The sequence below is a fragment of the Copadichromis virginalis genome, linkage group LG18, assembly GCF_057382275.1.
Source record: "Copadichromis virginalis isolate Kocher_CV1m ecotype Utaka linkage group LG18, C_Virginalis_male_GT1.1, whole genome shotgun sequence".
Lineage (NCBI taxonomy): Eukaryota > Metazoa > Chordata > Actinopteri > Cichliformes > Cichlidae > Copadichromis > Copadichromis virginalis.
The window spans coordinates 12,341,179-12,369,109 of NC_140635.1; the positions used below are offsets into that span (position 1 = coordinate 12,341,179).

The 27,931-nt window shown below is 41.0% G+C and overlaps 3 protein-coding genes across 6 annotated transcripts in view; 1 reads left to right on the forward strand and 2 right to left on the reverse strand.

Annotated features, from left to right (window-relative positions):
• The window catches only part of LOC146687387 (receptor-type tyrosine-protein phosphatase mu), a 169,030-nt gene extending 167,552 nt beyond the window's left edge, over positions 1–1,478 (reverse strand). For all 4 annotated transcript variants that reach the window (XM_085438069.1, XM_085438067.1, XM_085438068.1 and 1 more), the window contains exon 1: positions 1,185–1,478. In XM_085438069.1, coding sequence (XP_085294195.1) covers positions 1,185–1,257 — 73 coding nt within the window. In that variant the 5' untranslated portion in view covers positions 1,258–1,478. The remainder of the gene's footprint in view (positions 1–1,184) is intronic.
• A 3,485-nt stretch (positions 1,479–4,963) lies between these two features.
• Positions 4,964–8,147, reverse strand: LOC146687388 (uncharacterized). The gene has a single exon (XM_085438731.1). The coding sequence runs from the start codon at positions 7,789–7,791 to the stop codon at positions 6,892–6,894; it is 900 nt and encodes a 299-aa protein (XP_085294857.1). The 5' UTR covers positions 7,792–8,147; the 3' UTR covers positions 4,964–6,891.
• A 10,593-nt stretch (positions 8,148–18,740) lies between these two features.
• Positions 18,741–27,905, forward strand: rheb (Ras homolog, mTORC1 binding). Its single transcript, XM_085438733.1, has 8 exons — positions 18,741–19,045; positions 19,816–19,887; positions 22,916–22,983; positions 23,099–23,181; positions 23,286–23,342; positions 23,444–23,491; positions 23,897–23,978; positions 27,103–27,905. Exons 1-8 carry the CDS (start codon positions 18,994–18,996, stop codon positions 27,193–27,195), a joined length of 555 nt encoding a protein of 184 aa, XP_085294859.1. The 5' UTR covers positions 18,741–18,993; the 3' UTR covers positions 27,196–27,905.
• Positions 27,906–27,931: the final 26 nt, after the last annotated feature.

Consider the following 27,931-nt stretch of genomic DNA (forward strand, 5'->3'; position numbering starts at 1 on the left):
TTTTTTCCCTTACACAAAGCTTTGAATAGACTTATTGCAGTTGACATTAGCTTAAGAACTGAATGAATGGGATTAATTTGAGGTGGTGTGCAGTTTTTGTACCTATGTGGAAGCTGGAATCACAAACCGGTCAGACAGTAAAATAGCAAATCCGTCAGAATTCAAGATGAACTCCAAATAAAAAATCATTTTAAACAAACAAACACTTTGCACTTAAAAACAGACCGCGTGCAAATGAAAGAGTTCTTAATAACTTAAACTGTTCGTTTCTGCAGCGCATGTCGTTTAGAAAGGAGACGTGTGGCGCGCACAGTGCTGTTAAGTGCAGATCATTTCCTTTAGCGTGTAGGAAAGCAAAGGAACGCACAGAAAACGTGACAAAACTCTCTATATGACCTGCAGTAGAGGTGTATGGACTTTGACGCTATGCACAGAAGTTTAATTGCGCGTATAGGCTGCAAACCGCTAAATGAGCTTGGCAAGAAAGGGTGCTTTACGCACAAACTGTTACCCACAGTAAGTCTTTTGGACACGAAACCGCACATTGTACTGAGTGTGACTTATGTCTAGATGGACACTTTGGCATTTTAATTGAAGTTCACATTAAACTGACGGTCAAACGACCACAGAAGGTCTCGTTTAGCTTAACGCTTTGCCGTACCAACAGCGCAAGGTGACACTTGTAGTGCGCGAATCCCTTTGAGGTTAATCACGTTAGACAACAACTTCTCAAGCTCGAGTTAAACACAAACACTGAACTCCTTTAACTTGTGGTTTAGTAAATTCTCCCACCGAATGCAGCGGAGTGGCTCCGTGGCGCACCGGCTCATTGCGCACACAAGCACCGGGGATGGTGAGAACAACTACTGCTTCTATAGAAGTGTTTCCGCTATAAACGGTGACGTTCTGTTTATTGTACAAAAACGGAGTATTTGTGTGCCAAGCTCACTTGTCTGATATAATGCCACTCTCATATAGCATTACTTCCAAGCTCAAGCTTATCCTCGATTTAAAATCGTAAAGACACACAACAGGCTTCAAACTGCAACTAAACTATGACACAAAATAGTGCTTGAACTCATTTTACCCGCATATCAGTTCTACTTCGTGCCCCGGCTGTGGCACAATTAAAGACCAAGCATGTGTTCGGCACCTGAAAAACATTTCCAGGTAATCGTCCTTACCTTTAAAAACTTCCCCTCGAGCGGACAACAGCAGGGTTAATGCAGCAAACAAGCAATTGATAACTTTATCCATGTCGACACCGCCGTCGTCGCGTTAACCCCCAGCCGAGGGGTTAACTGGCAACTCTTCTTTCTTTACTGGAACTTGAATCCTACACCTATACTTTAAGGAGTGGGGAATCTAAAGTCCCTTCGCGTGCTCTTAGCGGAGTGAGTGGAGGCTGTCGCCGACACGGCTGCTCCTTGCCGGCTTGCTCCACACTTGAAGGAGGAATGTGTGAGTGAGTCCTGATTCCTGAATTACGCCTGGATTGAGTGGTCCGGCAGCTCCAGGAGAGCAGCGGCTGTGTGCGCGCTGTCTGGCCAGTAGAGGGCACGTGTGAGTGAGAGGACAGACGAGGATGTCCCCTCCTCTCACCTCCGACTGTGCCTCTTATTGGTTTATTTGGAACAGCTGCGAAGACTGAAGTTAGTTTAGTGTGATACTTTGGGGTAGTTAGCCATGTTAATACTAGCCTGATTTTCTAATTGTTTTTTAATTACTTATTCAAGATAATAGACGGACTGATGGATAAATATGTTATATTTAATAACACAGCTAAATACTGACACGATAAGACCTTTGTCAAAAACTAACCTTGAACATTTTATAAGCAGAATATTGGAAACAAAGTCATATGTCACATATGTCACACCGTTTTCCCACAGAAATATGTATAGAATATATTAAATCAGTCGGTTATCAGATACAATGAAGTTACCCTACAATTATAACTTCTAATTAGGCCTCTTGTGGCTAGGATGTTATAACAGAATGCCCTTCTATCTGTGATCTGTAAGAAAGACTGTTGCATTCGTGTGATTTGAAGCCATTTTTATGGAGAATGTTCATAAAATTAGACACGCAGTAAGGTTGGTGAAGCAGTGTCTTTAAGCTGAAAAACGAGTAAAATAAGTGGAAGTGAATCATAAAATAATTCACTTCCACCCAGCACTCCTTTTTTTTTTTTAAAGTTCTTTGACATTTGAACGTCTCTATTTCCAGAACAACTAGGCAAATGTCATTTGCTGATGAACGTCATGATGTGATTAAACTTTTCATAAGTGTAGTGAGATGTTTTTACCTGCATAAATATGGAATATTTAGTCCATCCCCATACATATTATATATGCTCAATGCTTCCTATCATACTGCAGACATGCCGGTTGCAGAACATGTGCAAACTTAGTTGGGACTACAACAAACCAATCCTCACAGAAGGCATGTTGAACTTGACACCTTAATGCATTCATTTATTATAACTTCTCCCATCTAGACTCTCATCACAGTTCACCTTGTGTGTCCTTTTTGACCAAATGCATCGATCCTGTTAGAGCAAAGCTGACATTCAAAAAGCGCTCCATTATTTGACCAGGAAAACCACGGCTGCTCCGTCGCCCACATTTTTCCAGCTTCGATGAATCAGTAGTGATGCTCTGTTTTAATATATGCAAATATTTGTTTAAAATTAGATTTATCCGAGACAGCAAGTACAAACAACCCTGGGATATTTCCCCTGCTATATCAAACAGTGGGATGAAGATCAGCTAATGACAAAGTCAACCAATGTCATCCCCTTATTGTTTTTGCATGCATAAACACACATGGCCATTTCATTTGTACCAGCAGTTTTCACGGCTAATTAAAATGCAGCCAGATTGACATGGATCTACATTTAGTTTCAAAATGACCCCCTGCTGTCAAGGATATATGGTTCCAGTTGTTGTTTTTCTAGGTAAGCACACAAACAATGGCTGAAGCATTTCATAGAAATGCCACATGTCTCTTTGTGGTGTTTTGGTATTGTTTTGGCTGTAACAGTTATGCCGCCAGGAATGCATGATTACCAGCAGAGCCGTCATGGGAATATGTGAGAATGTGAAGTCCTGTGATTGGATAGAGGAGAGAATGGATAACATCATTGTTTGTGCTTACACATGCACGGCGTGAGCGTGAGTCTGAGTGGGTTTGTGCGTCTTCGAGGGGTGTGTTGCAGTGGTTCACCACAGACACAGTCTTATGTCGTGTTCAACAAATATATCCCATCCCACTTCAGTGGCTTCTTTTGTCTGAGCTATCCCTACAGCTGTAACAAACTAAAACTGAGTAACACCACCAGCCAGGTCCCAAATGTGTCTGTTAAATAATGCTTCCATTACTTTTATCTATTTCAATCATTTATCCATTTTTTTGCCTTTATCTCAGTACCTTTAACTGCATTATTTAAAGAGCTGAGAAGTTGTTTTAGCTCGATTTGATCCTTTTTAATAAAGCTTTTTATGCTTTTCACTTTTTTATTATAATCAGGTTTTTTAAAGTCACACTTCACACTTGAATTTTTTATTTGATATTTTATCGTTCACCTTTTATTTTATTTCCTACCTGTGATCTCGTCTACATCGGTTTATCTCTGTTTTGATATCTCCTGTTTGTTTAAGTGCTTATAAAGAAATTTGAATTACACTTGACTAACTATGACCAACCTGTTATCGACATTCACTGGTACTCTGTTCCAGCGTTACCTCTGACTAGACACGTACACATTTCTTAGTCAGATCAGTTTTCTTACACTAAATCGGTTCATAGTCAGCATCACACTTTTTGAGCAGTGAAACACATTCGAGTTCATCACTAAAAATCCTGTACCTGGTTGCATGCCTGTTTTTCCCCGTAACCTTTCGCAATCTTTCTTTCATCACACTCTCAAATCAAGACACAAAAAGCTGTGATATTGCACTGATTGAAGGATGGAAATGCCTCCGAAATTGATGCCAGACCAGGTTCCCTTTGATTCTATGTTTAGGCCTCATAGACTGCTGTCATATGACAGTAACTCAGTGCTGCTGATTTCTGAACAACATGCTGAGTTACCAAGTAGGTGATATTGGCATTTTGTCATGGATAGCCACCTGTTGTCCTTCCTCTAATCTATTCTCCTTCACATCTCTTCCTGCAGGGACAGTTTACACCAGCTGAATATAAGAATGATGAGCTAAATGACACTTTGTAATTGACATAAGTGGCAGTCTAATGCGTTGTCAATAAATGCCAATCACCTCACCCCATGTGAGGGCACTCAGTATGACTGAATAAATCTTAGAACTTAAACTGCACACTAAAGAAAGACTTACTAAGTCTCTCCTCATGTGGCTGCCAGACAACAGTGGTTTTGTCATTTAATTCCCCCGCGATTATCCCGTGCCGTGATTGTCAAAAGCTCAATACGAGATTGATTAGCTGTCCTTCACTGTGGGAAGTCCCTGGCTGCTAGTGATGCTAAACTGTTTTCTGAGCTTTGGCTTATGAATGCAAAACACATTTGAATGAAGACCGCCGGTGTCAGTCTGTGTTCAGTTGTTGTGTCGTGCAGAGTGTCTCATTAAAAAGCAAAGTTATTGGAGCACATAGCAATTAAACAGGATCAGCAAATCCTTTCAAAGCCTGGTAACTATAGTTATGGGTAATCCCTGGTGTACATCTGACCACTAAGTTAGCACCGCTGACTGCACTGAGGTTGATTGCGAAACAGGAAAGGATCGCATTAATTTGTTCTCGTGCTGCTTTCTAGTGTAGTTTTGTGCTTTATTTAACAATACACACGAGGTTACTTGCATTACATCAGTGGAGCCCAGACTTTACTGATGTAAAATAAGACTTTTATCTATTACTTACTGAGGAGAAATGTTTCTATGTATGTTCACTTGATGTTGAATAAGTGACACAAGCAGACAATGCGACAGTATAATGTATTGTCACCGGAATAGTAACAGCAACACACAAAACCTGAATTCAGGTCATCTGACTCACATTAAAGCCATATCTTTATAGGTACTTCATTTGACAGCATGTCCCATGATCACTATCTAGGACAAAGACTTATTCAAGAGGGGTTCATCTATCATGAATGCATGTGTGTGTGTGTGTGTGTGTGTGTGTGTGTGTGTGTGTGTGTGTGTGTGTGTGTGTGTGTGTGCATTGCTCAGCGAGAGAGAGAGAGAGAGAGAGAGAAAGAGTGAATCTCTTTGCTATTCCAGCAAACTCTTTGACTGGTGTAGTAACAGGTATATACCAACAGAGGTCGCTTTTCTCTCTTGTCTACTCCACTTTTAATCTTCACTTTGGTTAAATGTGACCTTTTAAAAGCTGGTCTATGCATTTGCATAAATACACTTAATCAAACTCATCGCATCGTAACGGTGTTCTGTTGCGGCACTAAAAACGAGGTCATTTCATGACAAGACATTTGCTGCTGGCTGTTGGAGAGCTGAAGGCATACTAAACCTCAGCTTTCCCCATCATGGGTGAAAAAGCAAGTCTTATTTTGAAAAACAGAAGGCTTCATCAGAATAAATAATTAACCTTTCAAAATAAATCCTCATCTACACAATTATGACAACACAGGAGTGAGAAGAGAGTGTACATGTTCACAGATGATGCTTTGGGTTTGCAGTGATCAGAATCAGAATCAGTGATTTGACCAATATTGCATTGATAATGAACTGCTGATGCTTGTGTTATCATTCCAATATTGAAGTAATCTTTAAAGGTTTTTGTAAAATGGTTACATTAAGTCAAATTTATTTATTCTTTTACACAATTAAATGGTTGAGCCAAACTTCAGCATTTAACTATACATGTACAGTCCAGACATACTGTTACTTTTATATAAAAACTAAACAAATTACACATTACTATCTAAAAGAAACTTCATAAAACCGAGTTGTTAAAGTTCTTAATGTGTCTGAACGTCCAGTGTCCGGAGGCATCAGACATAATTTTACACAAGACATCTACTGACAGTATTGGACATTTTGCTTTAACATTTTCACCTTGCAAATGGTTAATGTGATTACTGTTTTAAATATAATGTGTAATTTGTATGCACACAAATTAGTTCAACCTCAAAAGTCTACCCAATAGCTTTCAACTTTAATTACACTACATGTTTTATTCTAATTATTTGAAATTAAATGAATAATATGTCCCACTTTGGTGCACATTTATTCTGTTTTTGGAGTACATTTCATGCACTGTATGCCCTTCTCTGTCGCTGTTTTTAAAATTGTTGGTGTTACAGCATCCAGAATCCTCAGAGGAGCTGGTGCTCCCTAGCAGCCCTGCTCTGACCCGATGGAGTGGAACAACACTTAATGAGAGACAAAGTCCCTGTTGCATTTTGTTTTATTCTTTTGCAGATCTTAAGCTCCCTCCGCTGTTCTTTCCACTGACTTTACACACCTGATCCCTGTGACCTGAATGCAACAAAGAGAGCTGTGCTTAGAGAGCTGAACTTAGCCCTATGTCTTTCACTGCTGCGAGCCCAACAAGGTCAGCTGAACAGTAATCAGCACCCAAATGCAGACCTGTGAATTTTTGCTTGAGCTGAACTACTCATCCTGACCCCGTTACTTAACAAATATTTAGATGTGACACAACAGTTGGTTTATTTATAACCTAACATTACATGAAAAATAGAAAATCTGTCAGTGATTAAAAGATTACTTATAAAACTATTACTGAGCAGTTGCTTTGAATCATGATATCACTGACAGACAGTCTGAGGTAACAACAAACTCAGAGCGTGACTACAATATGCCAAGGGTCAGATTTGTGGCAGCTTCCCCTTACAGCACACTCTTTTAGACACACATGCACAGTAGTACCCTCTCAAGTGGGCTTGAGGTAGTTATAGAGAGCACTGAGTCCTCCTTGTAGCACCTCCTGGATAGGTTTGAGAAGGGGGTTATGCACAATATGGAGTCCTTTATCGAGCGGGTGGCACGCAAGCCGCCTCAGCTTACTTAACAAGTACATTTCCACTGGTACGCTTTGCAGATCATTGAAGTCAACATTTAGGAGTTCTAAAGACTCCAGGAAGCACAGAGTCTTGGGCAATGTGTGTATGCTATTTCCTTCCACAATGAGGATTTTTAAATTAACCAGGTCCTGAATCTGGTCCGCAATGGTCTCCAGGCGGTTGCAGGCGAGATGGAGGAAGACCAGACCCTTCATGCTATAGACGCAGGTGGGAATGTGAGCGATGTGGTTGTGGCTGAGATTGAGTTTCGTGAGATTGCGCATGGCTGCCAAGCTGCTTGGCAGGCCTGTGATCTGATTATTGGCCAAACTGAGCACCTCCAGACAGGTACAGGAGCCCAGCTCCTCTGGTACCTCACTCAGGCGGTTGCGACAGGCGAAGAGCACACGCAGTTTTTTTAGAAGGCCAATCTCAGGTGGAAGGCGGGACAGGTTGTTCCCCCACAAGTTTAGAACCACCAGATTGTCAAGAGCACCCAGGGAAGAGGGCAAAGAGCGCAGGCAGTTCATTGACAAGTTTAGCTTCTGAAGGTCTTGGAGTTGCCATAGTTCAGTTGGTGTTTCATTTAGTCCTCGCATGGCTAGACTTAGGGTGCTGTAACCAAAATGCAGTCTAGTGTGTCTTCGGATCCTCCCAGCAGCCAAGGTCATGCTGGACTGGTCGTCTCTAATTGCACTCTGTCTCCGTTGGCTCACACTCATGTCATTCAACTCCTTGCTGGACAAAGTGCGGGACTGCTTCCCACCCATTGCTCTGTTGACTATAACTTATCAGAAGATGTTAGCATGCGATTAGCAAAATCACTTACTAAGAATACTGGCCTCTGATTGAACTCTGGAGTTCTTGAATGAGCCTCGCAGAACATCATCATTTGCACTATTACACTGTCTTGGTCTTGTAGAATTCCTGATGCATATTAGAAACTACACTGAATCCTGTCTAGGTTTTTCCTCACGAAGCTGAGTTACACGCCGCTGTAGCAGAGCACTCTTATGGTCTGAGCTTCCCATACCAACTGCCTCTCTGACTGGATTTCAGTCCCCAGCTGGTCCTGTCACTTCTTCCAGTCCACAGATAGCACACTGCTCCCCACCCACTTCAGGAGAGCAGGACTAGAGATAGGACTCTGTGTGTGATCAATCAGATGAGCTGAGTGCCATGATGTCATAACCTAACACCAGAAATATACCAGTGCTTACACACGCTGTAAAATGTTACATAACCATGTTTATTTTGTTAATATACTGTAAGCTACAGCTGTTATCTTCTGCAAGAATTTTTTATTTAAAATAAGTGAGATATTTGGCATACCATCGATCGCAATGTCCCCAAACATTTTTTTTTTTCTCTTGTGTTGGCCTCCGCACCTTTGTAAATGTTCCCCTGTTTCTTCTTAAACTTCTCAAACTGGCAGCTGCAAAAACACTGAGTCATCTTTCAATGAAGCAACAACTCTGTTATGTGCTGGTTTAATCTCAAGTGCAAAGGGACATGGAACATTCCAGCATGTTCCTAGAAATCTCTGCTGCTATTCAAAATCTCATTCATGTGGCCCCTGAGGAGGAGTCTATCATTTTATGCGAAAAAATATACTGTAGCACATTTCAATTTTTGAATTTGTCTTACCCCACAGCAACTTACACACCATGGTAAAAAGTTCCCAGTGTATTTTCCCTAAAGGGTTTGTCTTAGTTGCTTCCTAGCAGCCCTCTCTTAAACCTATTTGTTCCACTCAAACTTTAAAAATGTCAAACTAAAGTTCAAATATCATAATATCTCAGTTTTTATCTTGACTTCGACCTTGATGCCAGAATAGCTGCTTCATTTATTCAGGTGATTGTATACACTGTAAATGATCCATTAAGCACAAACCTATACTTACAGACAGGCGTTATACACTTAGGTCCATTTATTTTCCAGGGTAGTGACACATTTCACGCAATGCAACCAAGGATTAATGTTAAAGTTTGAAAATGATGATAGACTCTCAGCTTTAATTCAAGGGATTAAACAAAAACTTGCATTAACTAATGTGGAGTTATTACAGACATTACCAAAATATTAAATGAAATGCTAATTTCACACTCTGGTGACAGTGGCAGAGAAAAGGACATTAAAGAAACTGATGGACATTATGAACAATGCTGGGCATCCTCTGCACACGGCCATAAACAATCAGAAGAGTCTGTTCAGTGACAGGTTGCTTCTCCCCAAGACAAGAACTAACAGACTTAAAAACTCCTTTGTCCCACACGCCATCAGACTGTTTAACTCCTCTCTGGAGGGGAGAGGGAGGGGAAACAGGAGGACAAAGGAGGGGGGAACAACTAAGCTGTAGTGCCTCTTCACCTCACTGTACAATACCTTGTGCAATACTTTTGTAAATAGTCAACAGTGCAATAGACTCAATACTTGAAATGTGCAATTCACTTGTATTTTTATTTTTTATTCCTATTTATTCTATTTATCCCCTTTGTATATTTTATTTATATTTGTCTCTGTATTTATATATGTGTGTGTGTGTGTGTGTGTGTGTGTGTGTATATATATATATATAACAATTCTGTAACTGTAACTTCGGTCGTTGCTGTGCTTTTTGGAAGTCGAATTTCCCAGAGGAACCCACCCGAGGGATTAATAAAGTTCTATCTTATCTTATCTTATCTTAATTTTTAATACTTTGTCAGGATTTCTTAGCAGGCAGGTCCTAAAATCTGGTAACCTTGGATATCACCAAAGAATGCATTTTCTCATTTTTAATGCTTTCTATGCTTAAATAAGAGCTCTTTTAACTACATGTTGAGGGTTCGCAGCACAAACACAAATGTTACATTTGGCCAATCAGATGGGATTTTAATACTCAAGGCTAGTCAAGCTTTTTATCCTTGAGAAAACTAAATGAATAGGGCAACACTTTAGTTCTAGCTATACTGTTGGTTCCTCTGGCGGTTGCATCCATCCAACCTGCCATCCAGAGGCTGCAGTGTCACAGCTGCACAAAGCGTGATGTGTAGCCAAGTTTTGGACCAGATTAACTAGTGTGCCGATTGGTCCATCATCATATATTCCTTTGAAGCTCCTACATGGACACTCCAGTACTGGCTACAGTCCCTCAGTTTACTCACAATCTAAAACAAGTCATTTTAGCTCTTCTTCCTTTGAGCTAATGTTATTTCAGTTAGTTGCACCTCGCAAACAGAAGGCCTGAACAGAGGATAGGAGAGGCTGCTGTGCCTGAGATGAGTGTGCTCTCTTAAGCATCATACACATCCAAAATAGAAAATAGAACAGAAATAAGGAAAAAGTCTAATAGGTCTACCTTAAGTGCAAGTTCCAAATCTAAATAGTGTTTTACAGAAAGTAAATAAATACATACATGAGTAAGTAAGCGACTTCAGTTGTGGGCATCTCATGGATTAACAGGGCTATGTAGTAAAACACACCAACGGGAAGACAAATTATGTAGCTTTGCTGATTGCTACATGACATAAATTTAGCATGAAAGCGTTTTTCTTGTAAACGACTGATAAAAAATGAGCGAAGCTTGCCAGAAACAGTTGGAGAACCGCTGCTTTAGGCACGTTGTTAGCAATAGGAGTGCCCTGGTTTTATTTATTTTCAGCGCTTTGGCTTTATTTTTAATAAAAGCTTGTTTATATTGCAGCCCATGGGTTGAAATCACACAGTCAGACAGACATGCATATTCCAACTGAAAGTCTTTAGCTGGATGGTTTGCACACAGGGTGGTGCTGGTGTTTTAACGCTATATTTGTCTGTCATGCATTTACATATAAAGTAAATTTTAATGAAAATGATTTGGAAACCATAAAAATTTGCAAGCATGTCTGTAGTTTAACATGTATAGTTTTATTATCATTATAGTTACTATACCAGCATGCTGTTCTTGATGTTTCACAGGATACATCCCAGTGAGTTTAATTAAGTCTTGAAAGTATATTTCCTTAAACATTTACTAAATGTTGTCTGCTCTTTATGAATGCTATACAGCAAATGACATCTTGTCATGTTGTATAATCTATTTTAAACAATATATAACGTGAACCATAAAGATGTTGTATAAATGTTATGGGGGAAATATGAACTCGCTTTCCTTGACAGCCTTAAAGAGTCTGACCAGGACTTACAGCGGCCTTAGTCATCATTCTCCTCCCAGTCCAGTAATCAAAGTACCAGGATGACAGTTAGCAGTGATATCCTGCTCTGGGGACTCGGTGGCTCTGCTCTGAGCATGGCTACATCAGCACTTATGAATGACAGGTTGAACCATCTGTTTGCTGAATTGGACAACAGAGCTGTTGAGGTGCATTGGCCATTCAGGCAGCTGCTTGTGCAGCATGTCTCATCTTGGCAATTTTTCTTCCTTTTTTTCGTTTTGGTAAATTCTAATACCCCCACATCACAGAAACTTTTGTAGAAACTGGCTGACTGGTAGATTTCTTGTGTGTGTGTGTGCTTGCAACAAAAAACAAAGTCTTTATGTAGCCCCGTTTTTGTTTTTTTAAGGCAATCTGCAGTGCTGATCTTGTGTATATGTGTGCCACGGCTAATTTCACACACAGCAGGATCGCTATATCCTGCCATCCTCTATTTACATGAAAAATGATACCTCAGCTGTAACTGTCAGACCATTGCCCCCCCCCCCCCCCCTCCCCCCCATGTGCAAACGCATCCCCGGAGTGGCAACACCGGGCTCAGAACACATGCTGTCAAATATGCAGAAAGACCTTGGCTTCATATGCATATCCCTCATTATGGGTTAACTGTGTCATCTCAATACCTGAATAAAGCCAACACGGATGGACAGATGGAGGAAGGAGATGGGACTGAAGCGAGATAGGTAGGTTGATGGATGGATGGACAGAGGGAATAATGGTTGTGTCTCTGACAGAGATGTCATCGTGACATACCTCTCTCTAACACACTGTAGCCTAACACTCTGTCATAATCATGTGTGGCATGAATCTTCATTAGATGTTCCTTTTCTCCATCCCGTGCATGTTTTCTTCGAAATGAATTGTCCTTTCTACACCAGAGGAACAGATGTGTGGAAACAGCTTGAGATTTAGATTACAAGAAAATGGGATTTACCATTCCTCCTGCATTCACACAACACCTTAATACAGAGTCCCATTAGCGCCAAATGAGGATGAGTTATTCACTCAGCGAACAGTTACACCCTCCAGTCCTCAAGGCGACAAAAATGATCTCATTTGAGAAAGCTCATCTGGTTATGTGGCACAATAATGACTCTGGATGAGCTACCTTTAGAGACTCTAGTTCAAGATATATACTATTATTACTTGTTCATTATTGTGGAAGCTTCTGGCGATGACAGATGATATATGGTTTCACTGCCACAGAACCTGCTGTAGGTGTTTCTCCCCTGTTAAAATGTAAGAACACACCAAGACCCGAGGCTCTTTAGAGCCCATATTGCAGACACATTACTCCTCGAAGCTAGCACTCCTCCTGAAGTATATGCTCGCTCTTAAGACAGAATACAAGACAAGATCAGATCTGAGAGACAAGAAATATGCATTTCGCAAGCCCTTTGACTATTACGGTCAAAATTAGCACCACGAAATGGGAGAAAGCACCCGAGCAGGGCTGCACGGTGTGCCACCTGAGCTGATAATCGTCTATTATTCAGCAGGTGCAGATGTGAATATTCACACCACTGGACACTTTCCACCACTTTCCCATTTGTGCACGTGCATGTTTTCCTCCCTCAGCTAATGGAGTCTGTGGATGTGGCTGTGTATTTTTCTAAAAAATTGAGGATATGTCACACATTTGAATTGCCATCTGGAAATTGGCTGCAACACCGCTCTGCCTGAACCTCCAGGTGACACAAAGGATCTACTAAGCAATGCAAATTAGTAGGGAGGAAATTTGAGGGAGTGTCCAACAAGTCTGCTCGGAGGCTGTGTACGAGGCCAAGAACATTTCATTTAAATGTTACAAATGTTCATTTATTTACCAGATTGGACACGCTGACGTTGCCCCTGGCTTGTTGTGCAAAATGTCAGCATGGAAATAAAAGTGTTGTTATCATATTCAAGCATACTGAAAAAATACTGGCGTTAAAACACAAATTCACAAACACTCTGCGTCTTTTTAGAATATTTTTCACTTCCTTATCAACTCTAAGTGAAACACCTCTAGTGTGTATCTTGTAATCTGCTAATCTCTCACCTCAGGCCACATGCCAGGCATCTGTAGTTAGATATGTAGTGAAGCAGCCAGATTCTTCTTGAGATAAACTGGGACAACATGATGAATAGATAATAAAGGCACCCATGGGAAAGCACTATCCGGGTTAACTCCACTGCGTAAAGATACCATTTGTAATGATGGCTGGAATCAACGGGGAAGCAGAGTGAGCAAAGCTAACTGGGCTCCTGAGTGACCAAATCAGTCGTGACTTTGCTGATACAGCAGATGGGGTGTACAAACCAATTGTAGCCTTGACAACAACAAGTGGGGTGATGAAGTACCGCCGAGCATCCTATCTGGGTCTCACCTGCTCATTGCTATAGGCTACTGGATGCTAAACGAGAACAGCTGTACAGTCAATGCAGTTCTGCACAAATCACAGAGAGATAAACTTTTAAGGCTTTTTTGAAGTACAGGTTTTGACCTGGTCACAAACTTCATGCTCAAGAGAAATGTGGGAAATGATGATCAACAATTTATAGTCGAACTGGATTTTAAGTTTTGGGTAAGGTCCTAATAGGATTTCTAGTAAAACTTAAACATTATGGCCAGGCTTGCTGCTCTGATCCTGGTACTGCTTCCCGATTTCCCCTTCATCTTATTTCCTTCCCTTCACTCCACTCTCCGCCAGATTGCTCAGCTCTCTGTTTGAGGTTTTCCTGTTCAGCTGTGCACCAGCTCACCTCGCTCCAGCTCACCAAACCAACTGACTGTGGATTAATCCTATCTGTCCCACTCGCCAATCGTCTCCAGCTACCCAGTGGCCATCAGCCACTTGCCTTGCTCCAGCACCCCAGCCTCAGCCTCTACCTCTGGCTGAGCTCCTCCAGCCCCCATCACTCTACAACACCAGATGGCGAGTCAAAACTTCCTGCCTGCCACATCACATGCTGTTCATTTATTACTATAAATCTCCTTCAAATTTGCTCTTAACTCAGTTTCTTACATCCTGCTTTTGGATGTTCCAACCCAATATTATTCATAAAATAACATAAGAGGTCACGCTGAATAATCTAACATCCACATTAACAAGGCATTAAAATGCAAAGAGACATTTACAACAAGAACAAATGTCAGAGCTATGTCCTTGGAAATTGTTGTTTAACAATAAAATTAAATTAAAGAAAAGAATTGAAGTTAATGGGCTGAGTTTGCTCAGATACTGCCAAGGCAAAGTCTGAATCAGTTAGTGTTACTATAATATCTGTTTTGGAACACATCTGATACAGTCTGGGAGGGAAATGCAGGATGTAGCTAACACATTTCAGATTTTTAATTGGGTTTAAACCAACTGTCGGCTGATATTGGCAGTGATTTGGTGCAGTTTATTTGTTTTATCAGTGCTTTTTGCTGAAAAGCTGCCTGCTACATCTAAAACGAATGAGTCTGAACCATCTGCTGGAGCAACTCTTTGCATATATATATTTCAACTATTGCATTTTTTTAAAAGATGCTGATCATAGCAACTTTAGGATGATTCTAGCTATTTTTATTTTATCTCAGTTTTCATCATGTGCAAAAGAAATGACAAAAAGTTCAGTTGGCAGTGATCATCGGGCTGATCCTGAAGTCACGGTGACAGCAAGTGTAGCGCATGTTTGAGTTATCAGAATCAGAATCAGAATCAGAATACTTTATTGATCCCTGGGGGAAATTATTTAGCCGTTCAGCAGAAGGACAATAAAATAGGGGAAATGTCACTGCCAGCTAGAATAAACCATCTATTGTGTGTGGTTGTGTGTCAGGTGTTATAGAGAAACTCATATTGGAATTTTTGTTTTGACTGCAAGTGACAGAAGTTTCAGGGCTGATGATTTTTCTGTTCACGCCACCAGAACTTGAAACAATAGGATCTGACAGGCTCTGTTCTAGAAATTAGGATGCTTGCCAGACCATCACTGCCAGCAAGCCATAAATGTTTCATGTGGTGCTGATATGGTAATCATTGGACCCCTACAATGACACCTTGTGAGAGTTGGATAACGATGGCTGTCTTTCAGGCCTGTGTGACTCTGGACTCAGTCCAACAGCTGAGGCACAGCCTGAAGTGGGAATCTGTCTGCTAAAAAAGCCGAGCTGGATCCAATAGGTGGATAAAAATGTCAATAAGATGAACAATATGAAGGTGCACCAGGTGTCCTTTAGGCATCGCACAGCTATGGACTATTGCAGAGATATGCCGTACAAATACATTCCTCTTACTTAAATATGCATTCCGTTTCATGAGGTTTGCGAGAGGGTCCAGGTGCCCAGTGGTGGCACAGACCCAGCTGGAGGATGTGGCTGACTAGTGCTCAGGCTGGCATACTAACAGAGCCAGGGGTGCTTTTCACAGCGAGTTGAAAGAGGCTGGCGCTGAAGCCACGAACCCAGGATTCATAAACGCGAGCTCCAGCTGCATGCCCACTACCTCCCATATAGATAAAGAAATTAGAGACTAGAAATGGTAAATGGCCTGTATTTATATAGCGCTTTACTAGTCCCTAAGGACCCCAAAGCGCTTTACATATCCAGTCATCCACCCATTCACGCACACTGGTGATGGCAAGCTACATTGTAGCCACAGCCACCCTGGGGCGCACTGACAGAGGCGAGGCTGCCGGACACTGGCGCCACCGGGCCCTCTGACCACCACCAGTAGGCAACGGGTGAAGTGTCTTGCCCAAGGACACAACAACCGAGACTGTCCAAGCCGGGGCTCGAACCGGCAACCTTCCGATTACAAGGCAAACTCCCAACTCTTGAGCCACGATCGCCCTAGAAGTTAAAAAGCATTTTTTTTAAACCACACCCAAGACTGGACTTGAATACTGGTCTTGTGACATTACCTGTCACATGCAGCAGATGCACGTTGATCACATCTTCCTGCTGATGTGAGCACGACCTGTGTGATACAATTTGCTGGTGTGAAGAAAAAAAAGAAACTTCGATGGGACGGAGCAATAAAAAGGGCAACATTTCTAAAACAGCTCAATGTATTATTTGTCTGAGCTTCGTGTAAGCCTTTTATTAAAGTGAAACAATCATGTCAGACACCTGTTGTTCTTGCAGGGGGTATTTATTGTTGGTCTATGTCAGCACACTGAAATCCCTGGATAGACCATGGCTGTATTAACAGTATGACCTATTTTTGGTCATCATAATTTCCTGAGCATGTGTGTGTGCGCGTGTTTGAGTGGGAGAGGCAGAGAAAGTGACAGTGTTCGTGTGTATGAGTGGGCATTTGTGTGTCCAGTGATTGCATGCACCATATTTTCTGACACCCAATGTCATGCAGAACAAAGCGCCTATTGCTGACACCAGTGATTTCTTGTCTCTACTGCTGAGAAGTGTGTGTGTGGAGGCAAAACAGTTGGGTCTTACTGACGGGGAGTTGGACATTTCTGTGATTAAGTAGTAATGGTCCAGGACGTGACAGGGAAACTGGGGATTTCCTCGGTCACAGGGCAATAAGAACTGCACAGCTTGGGCCTGCGTGCTGCTATTTTTGGGAGTGTATATAATTATTTCAAGAGTTCTGCCACCAGAACTTTCTAAACTGATGTTTAGGCGCTCTGTCCACAAAATCCAACTTTACCGGGTGAATTGCTTGTGTTTGTGCCGAGGGATGATTGGCAGACATGAGTAACATTACGGCTTTAAAAGCAAAGAGGACTCTCATTATCCCACCACCTTCTCCACGCCTGCCTTGAATTCCAGTCTGCAGATGGACTTAACCCACTAATTGCGGCTTGAGTTCCTATGGTATTGTTGCATGCCTGCGGTTTAGTTTAAGGTTTTAGTTATATTAAGAGATGGGTATTTTAGCGTTTGTAATAGAATATGCAATCAGCCCAAACAATCACGGATGTGTGCAGCGTGATTTATGCACCTTGTGCCTCACTGTTCAGGGACTTCTTATGACTCGATAGTGTGGAGCAACAGGGCAGTTTGTGATTTTAAATGTGATGCAAAAACGAGATGGAAACAAACAGTAATTGGAAGTTGATGTTTCAGTGGGAATATAAAACAGTTATTTGTGCACATAGGGCTGCAGTACTCCAGTGAGTCCTAGGTAGCTATAAATGATGCTCTGTGGACATCTAGTGGCCAATGCTGAGATAACTGAAGCAGGATTTATTTAAAAGCAGCCCAGCTTTTTAAATCATCAGGCGCTATTACAGTAGTAATAAATCTTTACTTGCAGTAATGAGTCTAAGTCTTTAGTGGCCCCTCAATTCTTTGTCTTGTTTCCATATTATATTCTTGTAATGTGTTTTAAAGTGGTATTGAGCAATAAGTCTCCAGGCTTTCTGAAGGTCTTTCAAGTTTTTCTTTGGACGTTGGCTGCTTTTTCAGTCATTTTCAATCGAGTCCACATACCTGAGTATGAATCTTTTTGTTTGTTTGTTTGTTTGTTTGTTGCACTTTTCAACACTGTCCATTGAATTATCCAAGCTTAAACAGCACTTAACAAATTTAGCAGACCACCAGCTAGTCTAAGGTTCATGCCACAGAACCCTTAAATTAACAGTATTTACAACATTCTGAGGTTAGATTGTGATAGATCCAGTACTGATACTATCGATTCCAGTATTAGCAGTATAATATTTATTTAGATTAGCCAGTGGAATGGGGAATTTGTTTCCAGCTTCTCAGCTCAGCATGTAGCCCACTGAACAGTTTTTCATTTTGTTGTTTTGTTCGTTTTTTAAATGAAAAATATACCTCAAACATAAGTATACCTTTTTGTGCTGACTGTCTATTTTATTTATAATCTATTGCACATTTAAACAACAAAAGTTGACTCAAAGTCCTTTAGAGACAGGTACATCTAGGTCTCCAAAAATCCAGTTTCAAAGCTGTGCTTTATTGTTTTTGTTTCGTTAACTAATAATTGTGAAAAGTAAAAATCCCAGTGATTTCGTGAACATTATGTGTTCAGAATTTGCAAACTGGTGAGGATTTATCTCCTAAATCATGACACTCGGCTCTCCCCTACATATGCTGCCTTCATAGATTAAAAGTATCGGTATCACTGGTATCTGGCAATACTGGCCCTGAATTTACTCAATGGTATTAAAACATTTATTCATATATAATTTTCCTTTCATTGATGTTCTCCCCCAGTATTTCCAAGCATTAATCTATGTTAACCTACTAATCTGTGGGATTGCAGTCGAGGCTGTTTCATTGTCATGTGATGCCTTATAGCCTCATTTCACACGGCCTTCTGCGCATCTACATGAGTAAGGACCATCATCCCTGTTCCGGTCCTTCCTGACCCTAAAGATATGAATGACACCCCGCCCGACCACCCAGCACGTCACGAAGCCTGACACAGCCAATGAAAATGTCCAAACCGGGTGCCGCTGATTAACGGACAGCTGCCTTATCCAACGGGAGCTTTCCGTGCGCCTTCATCCCCCGCCTGTGTTCTACGTGTAGCCAATCAACGCGCAGGATCAATTACTAATTCATTACTTCGCAAAGGGGAGTGACGCAGTTATTGTAGATGTATAGATACTCCATGCTTTTCTCATATGACCTGAAATTACATTTTTTTTCAAGCTTTCACGCAAAAACAAAATCCACATAAACACAGCAAAGCAGAGGGATTCCCACTGTCATCTGCAAGCTGCATGACCATTCTCTGCGCCCCTTGAATTTGGATGCCATTCCGGGAGGAGGTTGCGGTAAACCCCGAGGACTAGATGCGATAACCATAAGGAGACATGCCGCAGCCGAAATCACGAAAAATCGCCATCCTCGGGTACAGATCCGTAGGTGAGTATGGAACGGAAGCTGAGTACAGCGGGGAAAGGCGGCTTCGAGTGGGACGCAGACCCAAGATTTTTAGCGGCCTTTCAGGCCAGTACAAGTCCAGCGTGAGAGCGCTTTACGCCTCCTATAATAGACTTAAATTATAGGGAGTAACATCTGACACGCGGCGTCTCAGGGCGGGCGAATGAGCGCCACCAGGTGAGACGTGGCTCTGCGGTGTGAGTGTAGCAGCGCAAGAGGCCTCCCATAACGTGTGCAAGAGAGAGATTTTAATCGATCTTATTGATAGGTTTCCGTTAGCCCTTAACCCCGGTGCCATGTTAGGCAGTGCCATGCCACGCAAAAACCATCGACGGCTTTGACGCATTTAGTTTGCGGTTTATTTAGTGATGTGTAAAAGCAAAGGATGTTGAGGATGGCAAGATGGCACACACAGATAGCACGACTGGAGGCCCAGGCAGCACCAACTGCAACCCTGTAATATCCCCACAGAGACGCGTGATGTGTTTATGTTTCCCTGCTTTGTAGTAACCTCGACGATTTCTAAACATGTTCATCAGTATAGTACAACGTGCTTCATGTGGCGCATTTAGGCTTGTTCACGGTTATTAAGCTATATATTTGTATTTTTTTGTATCATTGTATGGCTACATTCACTCATAGAGACTGATCTCGACAAAAACAATCATAATGATGACTTCTATAGATGTTATCCCTTAATTGCTACACTGACTTCCTCCATCTGAGGTTAACTATCGTCTCTGTGTTTACAGGAAAGTCCTCTTTAACCATCCAGTTTGTGGAAGGCCAGTTTGTTGATTCCTATGACCCAACAATAGAAAACAGTAAGTGGGGATTTTTTTTGAAATTCATACAAAAACCGTGTTTCCCCCAGGAAACTCTTTACATGAGGTGGCACACAACTCAGGTCCCTGTCTCTCTTGTGAATCAGTAAGTGAAGCCTACATGTATTGGCCCCAAAATAGCTGTTTCTGTGATATCCTATCCTCAGCATTGCTGCTCAGTGTGTACCAGCAAAGCTGACTATCAAGTTTATCCTTATTTATCATCCCAGCACTACAAATGTGTCAGTTTGTCATTAGATGCTCTTCGTACAGCAATGAATAAATCCTTACTGGTGCATCTTCTGTAAGGTCAGAACATCGTGTTCCTCATTATTTGTCATTTACTGTCAGCCCCACACTCGGATTTGCTTACAGCCAATTCTCACACCTGAAAAGCTGGAATGAGGATGTGTTAGCTTACGCTTTCCAGCTTTAAGGTTGTTCAGAGCACCTCGTGACAGAAGAAGTTAACCACCAAAGGATTTCATGGAGTGACAGTTGTTTTTCTTTCATAACTGGTTTATAATTATACTACATCAGGAGTACATCCACTGTTTTTGGTCAGATGCAACATTAAATATTAGAGCTTGACCAATATAGGATTTTCAACATTTGGTGATTTAAAAGATCAGATCTATCATCATATATATTTTTTTCTTTCAGATGTGAAGCACAAACAGATTTACATTTATTAATTGTATTATTATTTATGAGTCCTTATTTAAAAAAAAAACATGACAGTGCTTATTAAAATAAACTTGTCTTATTGTCACAGTTAGTCTGGAATTTCCCGTTTCTGCTCTGTCAGACTGCTCAGATCTGTGTTTGCTTTGTTTGTGGTATCCAAACACCTGCTGGCAAAAGTCAAGTCACAGAGGGCCCTCTAGTGGACAAAATGTGCAACATCAACACTCATATCTTGAAGGGTGTTTCTCCTGTTTCTTCTTTAGTCTTTAAATGTTCATTTATTGTCTTTTGATACCTATATATCAGAAAATAGCTAATAAGGGAAAGTATTTGCTATTATTGTAGCCATTATAGTTCATGTTTGCCTTTATTAGCTATTTGCCAATTTCATAGACTCCCACCGATATAGCTGCAGGACCGATATCAGTTGGGCTCTATTAGATCTTTAAACTGCACTTATATGGACGCAGATATCACACAGCAACTGTTGTACGTAAAACACAAGGTAGCTTTATAATCGCTGCTGTTTGAGTCGTAGTAGTACTACACATGACAGTAAGTGGAATGCATTTGTACGCACTGTGTATATTCCACCTTATCTTTGTGGGTTTTTAACAAGGTTTAGAGACCCTGTTATGAAAAAAAGCAAGTTTGTTGTTTACAGAATTTTGATTGAATTTACTAATGAATCACTGCAGCTAGGGCTGTTCGATATAACGATATATATCGATGACATATAAAAACATCTATCGTTTGATTCTACACTATCGTTTGTTTCGTGGTGTCGCAAAATAAACTGTTTACGGCAATATTTTTTCATTATTTTGATGGTCACTGTAGTGGCTATATTAATTTCTTAAAGTTCTCTCTTTCTCTTACATTTAATATAACCACACTACAGACAGACAAGCGTTTGTTTTTATGCGTTGTCGTTAGCAACAACGACGGTAAAACCACCGCGTGTCCGCTTGTTCCACATAAACCTTTCACAGTAAAGCTCAAGATCCTGTTGAGACTTTTCAAAATAAACTGAATCACGTGAAAGATGCAGAGTGTTTACGGATGAGAAGCAAAAAAGAGCCGTCAGGTGCTAAAAGATAAACCTTAGACTCAAACGTTAGAACAGGCTTTTCCCTGCAGCACGCCGTGTAATAAATACTCACAAAGAAAACGGCGGCCGTTACAACCTATGTCTAAAAATGTATCGTTTCATACATCAGTTAAAATACTCGACTCCAGGTACACGACGCCCCACTGGAAACACTTCACACAAGTCGAGCTGCCCGAGATTCACAGAATTTACAGAAAAGGTTAAATTTTTGTGATTTATATCGATATCGGGCGATAGATGTCTTAATATCGGGATATGAGATTTTGGTCATATTGCACAGCCCTAACTGCAGCTGTAATACAGTAATTCAATGTGATAAAAATGTGGTAACATTACAAAGCTTATGCTTTATATTTTACATTTTGAACTTAAAGTGCAGTATGAGAGAAAATGTTTTCTAAATGTGTCTAAATGTACATTATGTTTAAATTATTTTTAAAACTTGTATGATCTGTTCTCAAAATCTAAATTCTATATTATGACAGCTCTATGGTCTAAGTGACTTCTGATTGAAAGATAATGATTTGCAAGACTTTGCTGTTACCCAGCAGGGTGTGATGTTCCTTCTAAGCAAATGCATTTAAACACCGCAACAGCTGATTCCACCACTCTCCACACTTTCAACCAGAAAGAGAGAGCTTTCTTTTGAGATATCAGCCGGCGTGCCGTTTGGTTGAGATAGGCATGCAGCGGGACTTCTCTAGTTAAGAAAGGGAACTTTTCTTAAAGACAATTTAAAAGCACTATTTTGGAGCGCAGGAGAACTTGCAGTTATTCATAACCTCCAAAACAAACCTGATCCCGGCCACCCCAGAGATTTGAGTCTGAATTGTAGGTTGTATCTGTAGGCTATTTCTCTTCTCCCTGACATGTTCGCTCACATGCTGTCCCACCCTACGCTTCTTAAATCTGTTGTCTGTATCTATAAATAATCCCTGGATGGTTAATGTAAAATGAAGTGCCAGCATTATCAGTGAGATGCTGCAGACATTGCATGCCCGCTGTTGATAATATGACCCATCTCCAGGCTATTGACATTCCTGTCCTGAATGTGCTCATTGGGATGAATCTATAACTGGATTGTGTCTTGTATGTCCTGCAGAGAGTAATAAAGATACACTCAGCTGGATAGTACTGCATAGTTGCACAACTGTGCTATATTTGTCATACGTATAAGAGAAAAGAAATGTATTGTCGTATCTACAAAACATTGTTGTCTTGTATTTGCAGCATTTACTAAGATGATCACAATAAATGGACAAGAGTACCATCTCCAGCTTGTAGACACAGCAGGGCAGGTATGTCTCAATGCGCTGTTTATGAACCTGCCAGTGGTTTTGTTGATTTTTCTTTTTTTTTAATGTGTGTCGTAACAGTACATGCTAATTCCCTCACTTCAAATCCCTTTTCCAGGATGAATACTCAATCTTCCCACAGACTTACTCCATAGATATCAATGGCTACATACTGGTTTATTCAGTTACATCAAATAAAAGGTATAGAATTCCCTCCACTTCTCAAAACCAACCTAAATATCTCCTGTGTCCTGCATAATGAGGTGCACTGAAGAAAAGCAAATAAACGTTCCCGTTTCTTCCAGCTTTGAAGTTGTACAAGTTATCCATGAAAAACTGTTGGACATGGTGGGAAAAGTTCAGTAAGTTCAACTTTTCATTTTGCTCTTAAAGCCATTTCAAGTCATATGACATAAATCATGCATAAATGACAACATGGCATTTACTTTTTCCTTCAATGCAGAGTTCCAATTATGCTCGTCGGAAACAAGAATGACCTACATATGGAGCGGTAAGCGCTAGCACACACCTAAATTGTACATCCCTCGAGACAATAGGTATGCACATGGGTCACGTTTTTTTGGTTTGTGTGGAAATTTATATTTGGTTTCTTATTATTTGCTCGCAGAAATGAAAATTTCTTGTAAAACACACTGAAATACTGAGTATTTAATATTTAGTTCACACATGTCCCAAATGAAGACAGAAGCCATTTGCACTAAGCCAGGAAGCTGTGTTTAGCACTGTGCTTTCACTGTACACAACCCAGAGTCAGTGGATTAACATACACAAGCAGATTTCTAAGGAATTTAATACTGTGGGATATTTAAAGCAGAGACTGTGGCTTTATTCTGAAAGACAGTATTTGTGTTTTGGTCTGACTCTGCTGTCATCCCTGTGATTTTGCGCTCTTTAGAGTAATCAGTTGTGAAGAGGGCAAAGCATTAGCTGAATCCTGGAACGCTGCCTTCATGGAGTCCTCAGCTAAAGAGAACCAGGTAGGAAAGGCTTATTTAACTATCAGTGTGGGGGAGAAAAAAATGGGACTCTCCACCATTTGACTTTAGAACTGAAGAAGCTTCTCGGATGAGAGGTGAAACGTCTTCAAGTAACTTAAAGAAGTCCAGACGCTTTTCTTTGCAAGCTCCTTTGACTACGATGACCTGGATGACTGAGAACCTTCACAGACAACAAGGTGTGAAGTTTACACATGCTCCCTGTGACTGTGTAGGTTTCCTGCCACAGTACAAAGACATTCGAGTTTGAATGACTTTTAAATTGCCCACAGTCATGAATGTACCTGTCTTAGTATGTCAGCCCTGACATCATTTGGCAACCTGTCCGCTGCATATGACGCCTCTCACCCAGTGTCAAGTGAGATCAGCTCCTGCTTGCCTAACCCTGTAGAGCAAAAGCCTGTAGATATAATGGAAGGATATGCGGATGGAAAATTACTGAATTGCTTTCATTGCACAGTGATGGTACACATCCACAGGATTCTTCATTTTCACACTTTGCATTTTCTCTCAGTGGAGACAAAGTTTCTGGTGCTGGATTGTGTTTCAATCAGGTCATCGAGTTGCCCACTCATAGAAGCTCTAGGTTACTTTAATAAAATCAGAGGTGACCTAGTATGACTTGAGACCTGTGAGAGCTCCTGAAAAAATGTAATCTAACGTGGAGACAGCCTCATCATGGACTTCCTGGTATGTTTTTGTAACACCAAGACAGATTTGCAAAAGAACAATAAAGCTGGTTTCAATTAGAAATTGTGGAGCAGCTGAGTTATGGCTGGCATTTATTCGACACTTTTTAATGGTTCTTCTGTCAAGCATCCAGCGCAGTTTGGTATGACTGGCTTGACAACGATCGTAAAGTTGTAATCTTCATTATGATGATGTGTGAAACTTGTGAAAACTTGCCTTTAACGCCATTACCTCACGGTATTACACATCATCGAAGACCATAAAAGGTGTCACTTGGAGTCTCAAACTAACATTTGACTTTGCTTTTTACTTCAAAACTGTGACCTGCAGCATTTTTTCAATGGCAGTTGTACTTATTAATCTTTAATAATCAGTCTTTACTAAGCCACAGGCTAAAAGGCCTCATACATAAGCTATACTTGGTAGCTGGCTTTTGGTAACTGAAAACACAATCAGGTGACAGGTTCATTTAAACGAGACAATGCAAAGTGACATGTTTATGTTTGTCTTCCACTTCATTAAAGCAGACACCCCAGGAAGATCTGGTTCTGATATGCAGTCGCTTTACTGTCAAGAGCAAATATCGAACGTATGAAGTGACATTGGAATTGAAATGTGATTAAAGGCATATTATACAGCTGGATTTAAATCTGCATAAAATGTCTTTTTTTTAAAAATCAGGAAACCAGATAAATAAAGCAGTCTGCACTGATTTACATCAGTCCAGGAGATAATAACTTGTCGCCTATAGTTGCTTTATACAGTATGAAAAGCTTCTCCTTTGTTATATTATAGTCTTGCAGCTGCAATGCCACTGCATGACCTTCCACTATTTTTCTATTTATTGAATTACATACAGATAGCCTGCTTCAGAGTAAAGTCCAATCAATAGCACACACATCAGACTGGGTCTCTTATGATATGTATTGCACTGGCACTGTTAATGTGGGAGATGTAGGATCACAGTGGCTCATCAGTCCTGTCTGTCACTGCCTTCTTTCTTTTGCAAAAAGTACCATATGGTAAATGCTAAATGGACTAGTACTCATATAGCACTTCTCTGCTCTTACTGAGCCCTCAAAACACTTTTATGCTGCAAGCCACATTTATCCCTTTGCACACACACTCCCCTACAGCACTTTGTTTTGTGGCTTTAAAGGCTTTTTACCCATCATAACAACCCGTTCTCACTCCCAAAGCGTAACATTTTACGCTAGGTGACAAATCGTCACCATATTACGTTTTCGGCTACCCACCACGTTCCCAAATGACGACCTCGGAAAAAGAGGAAATATGAGAACCGTCTGGACTGAACCTACACATGTTCGCTCTTTTTCTTCAAATCGCTTAGAAACACGCTATTTAACATCATTAAAGTCCTGGATAAGGTCAGGAATAAGGTTATGGTCAGGGCTAGGGATAAGGTTAGGTTTAGGGCTGGAATACAGGGCTGGAACGTCTACTACCGCGGGAGCGTCATTGCACTGGATTCCAGCAATAACCTGCCGCGTACCATAAGAACGCCGAAGGTCTCCTTTCGCGTTCCTCAGGAACGCCGCGGGACGTGACAAAACGTCGACATGTTACGCCTCGGGAGTGAGAACGCTCTGATCATAAGCATGATCATATGTTGATATCAGAGGGATTTTGGGCTTTACTGTCTTTCCCAATCGTGCTTTAAAATGTGGTTATCAGGTAGTATTCTTCAGTAGTGAGATTGTGCTGCTTTACACCAATATGAAACCTCAACAGGAGTCCCTTAGCTCTTTGTGCATTAGCTGTTTCACAGCAATGAGCCCAGTGATTTGACTGGCTAAGAGTGAATTTAGTAGTCAACAATCAACCTCTGATTTATATTCCACTTAAGCCAGCCCAAAATAGCAGGTGTGCTTGAAGCGCCCACACAGTCTGCCTTTTCGAGACCTATCATTTGGCACTTTTCACGGCCCCTGCATTGCAGTGTAGACCAATATGTCAGCACTGTGTTTCCTCCCTCCAAGTAGACTAAATGTCACTAATGTATTTTTAACAATAGTTTATCCTCCCTAGACAAAAATGTGTTTATTCGGTATTCTTTTGATGCTAACCGTTTTTGCCACCGGCTTTGCCATCATACCCTAATAGTAGACAACAGTAAACTAGCCACATGTGAAATACAAAACAAACCCTCCTTCTGTTTGCTGCTGGATATATTTCTCAACATAGAGTAGCAAAGTTCATATTCAGGATGTCAGTTAACCAGCTTCAAATTAAGTTAGAGGCAATAGTGCTCAACTTCAACACAATGAGATCTCTGTTGTGACTAAAGTCTGTGAGGCTCCAGTGGATGAGGAGCAAATTCAAACGTGGTGTACTGAGGCATGTGACAGCATTCTTTGTGTGTGTGTGTGTGTGTGTGTGTTTGGCGCTCTCTTAGACGGCCGTGGAGGTTTTCCGAAGGATGATCCTGGAGGCAGAAAAGATGGACGGTGGCGTGCAGCCAGGAAAAACATCCTGCTCCATGATGTAGAGCCGCCCAATCAACACACAGGACACTGCACTGGGATATCCCGTTACTTGAAGGCTAGCTGCCAGTTCTCCTCCACCTCAACTGACTCCACCCCCAGGGTCCTAAATATCCAATATTGTCTATTTATGGCTCTGATTCCACTGTTATTTATCAGTATTCCCTTTTGTCATCCTTGTTTTTCTTCATGTGTTTGATAAAAGAAAAGGACAAGTGGTGGCTCCTTGTCTTGCATTTTCCACAACCCGCCCCTCCGTCTCTGGGCTCGGCACTGATGCAAAACACAGAATATCACAGATGTATCAGGAAAAATCCTATATCGGAAATGATGACAACTGTAACTAAGTTAGCAGTGGCTCAATGAATCTTTGCTTCCCGATATGCAGCTTCCATTTAGCCCCTTCCCTGTTTAAATAAAATGAGATAAGAGGATTGTCATATCTATCAGCCATGCATATGCCTGGAAAATGGTTAGATAAACACAGTCATTTTTTCTGATACATCACCTGCCGTTTGGTCCCATCCATATGCATCTCTTTTTCTACTTCATCTACACACCGTACCCACTTCTCTGTCCCTCGGTTTGTTTTCATAGCAGATACTGTCAGCCAAAAGGAAAAAAAGAAAAAAAAATCTGCATTCATTTTCTAATGTTGAAAATGTTGTACAAATGTTTTTGATTGTAATCATTAAAACGAAAAGTGGTTATCTAAGCAGGCTGTGTTTTTGAATTATTGCA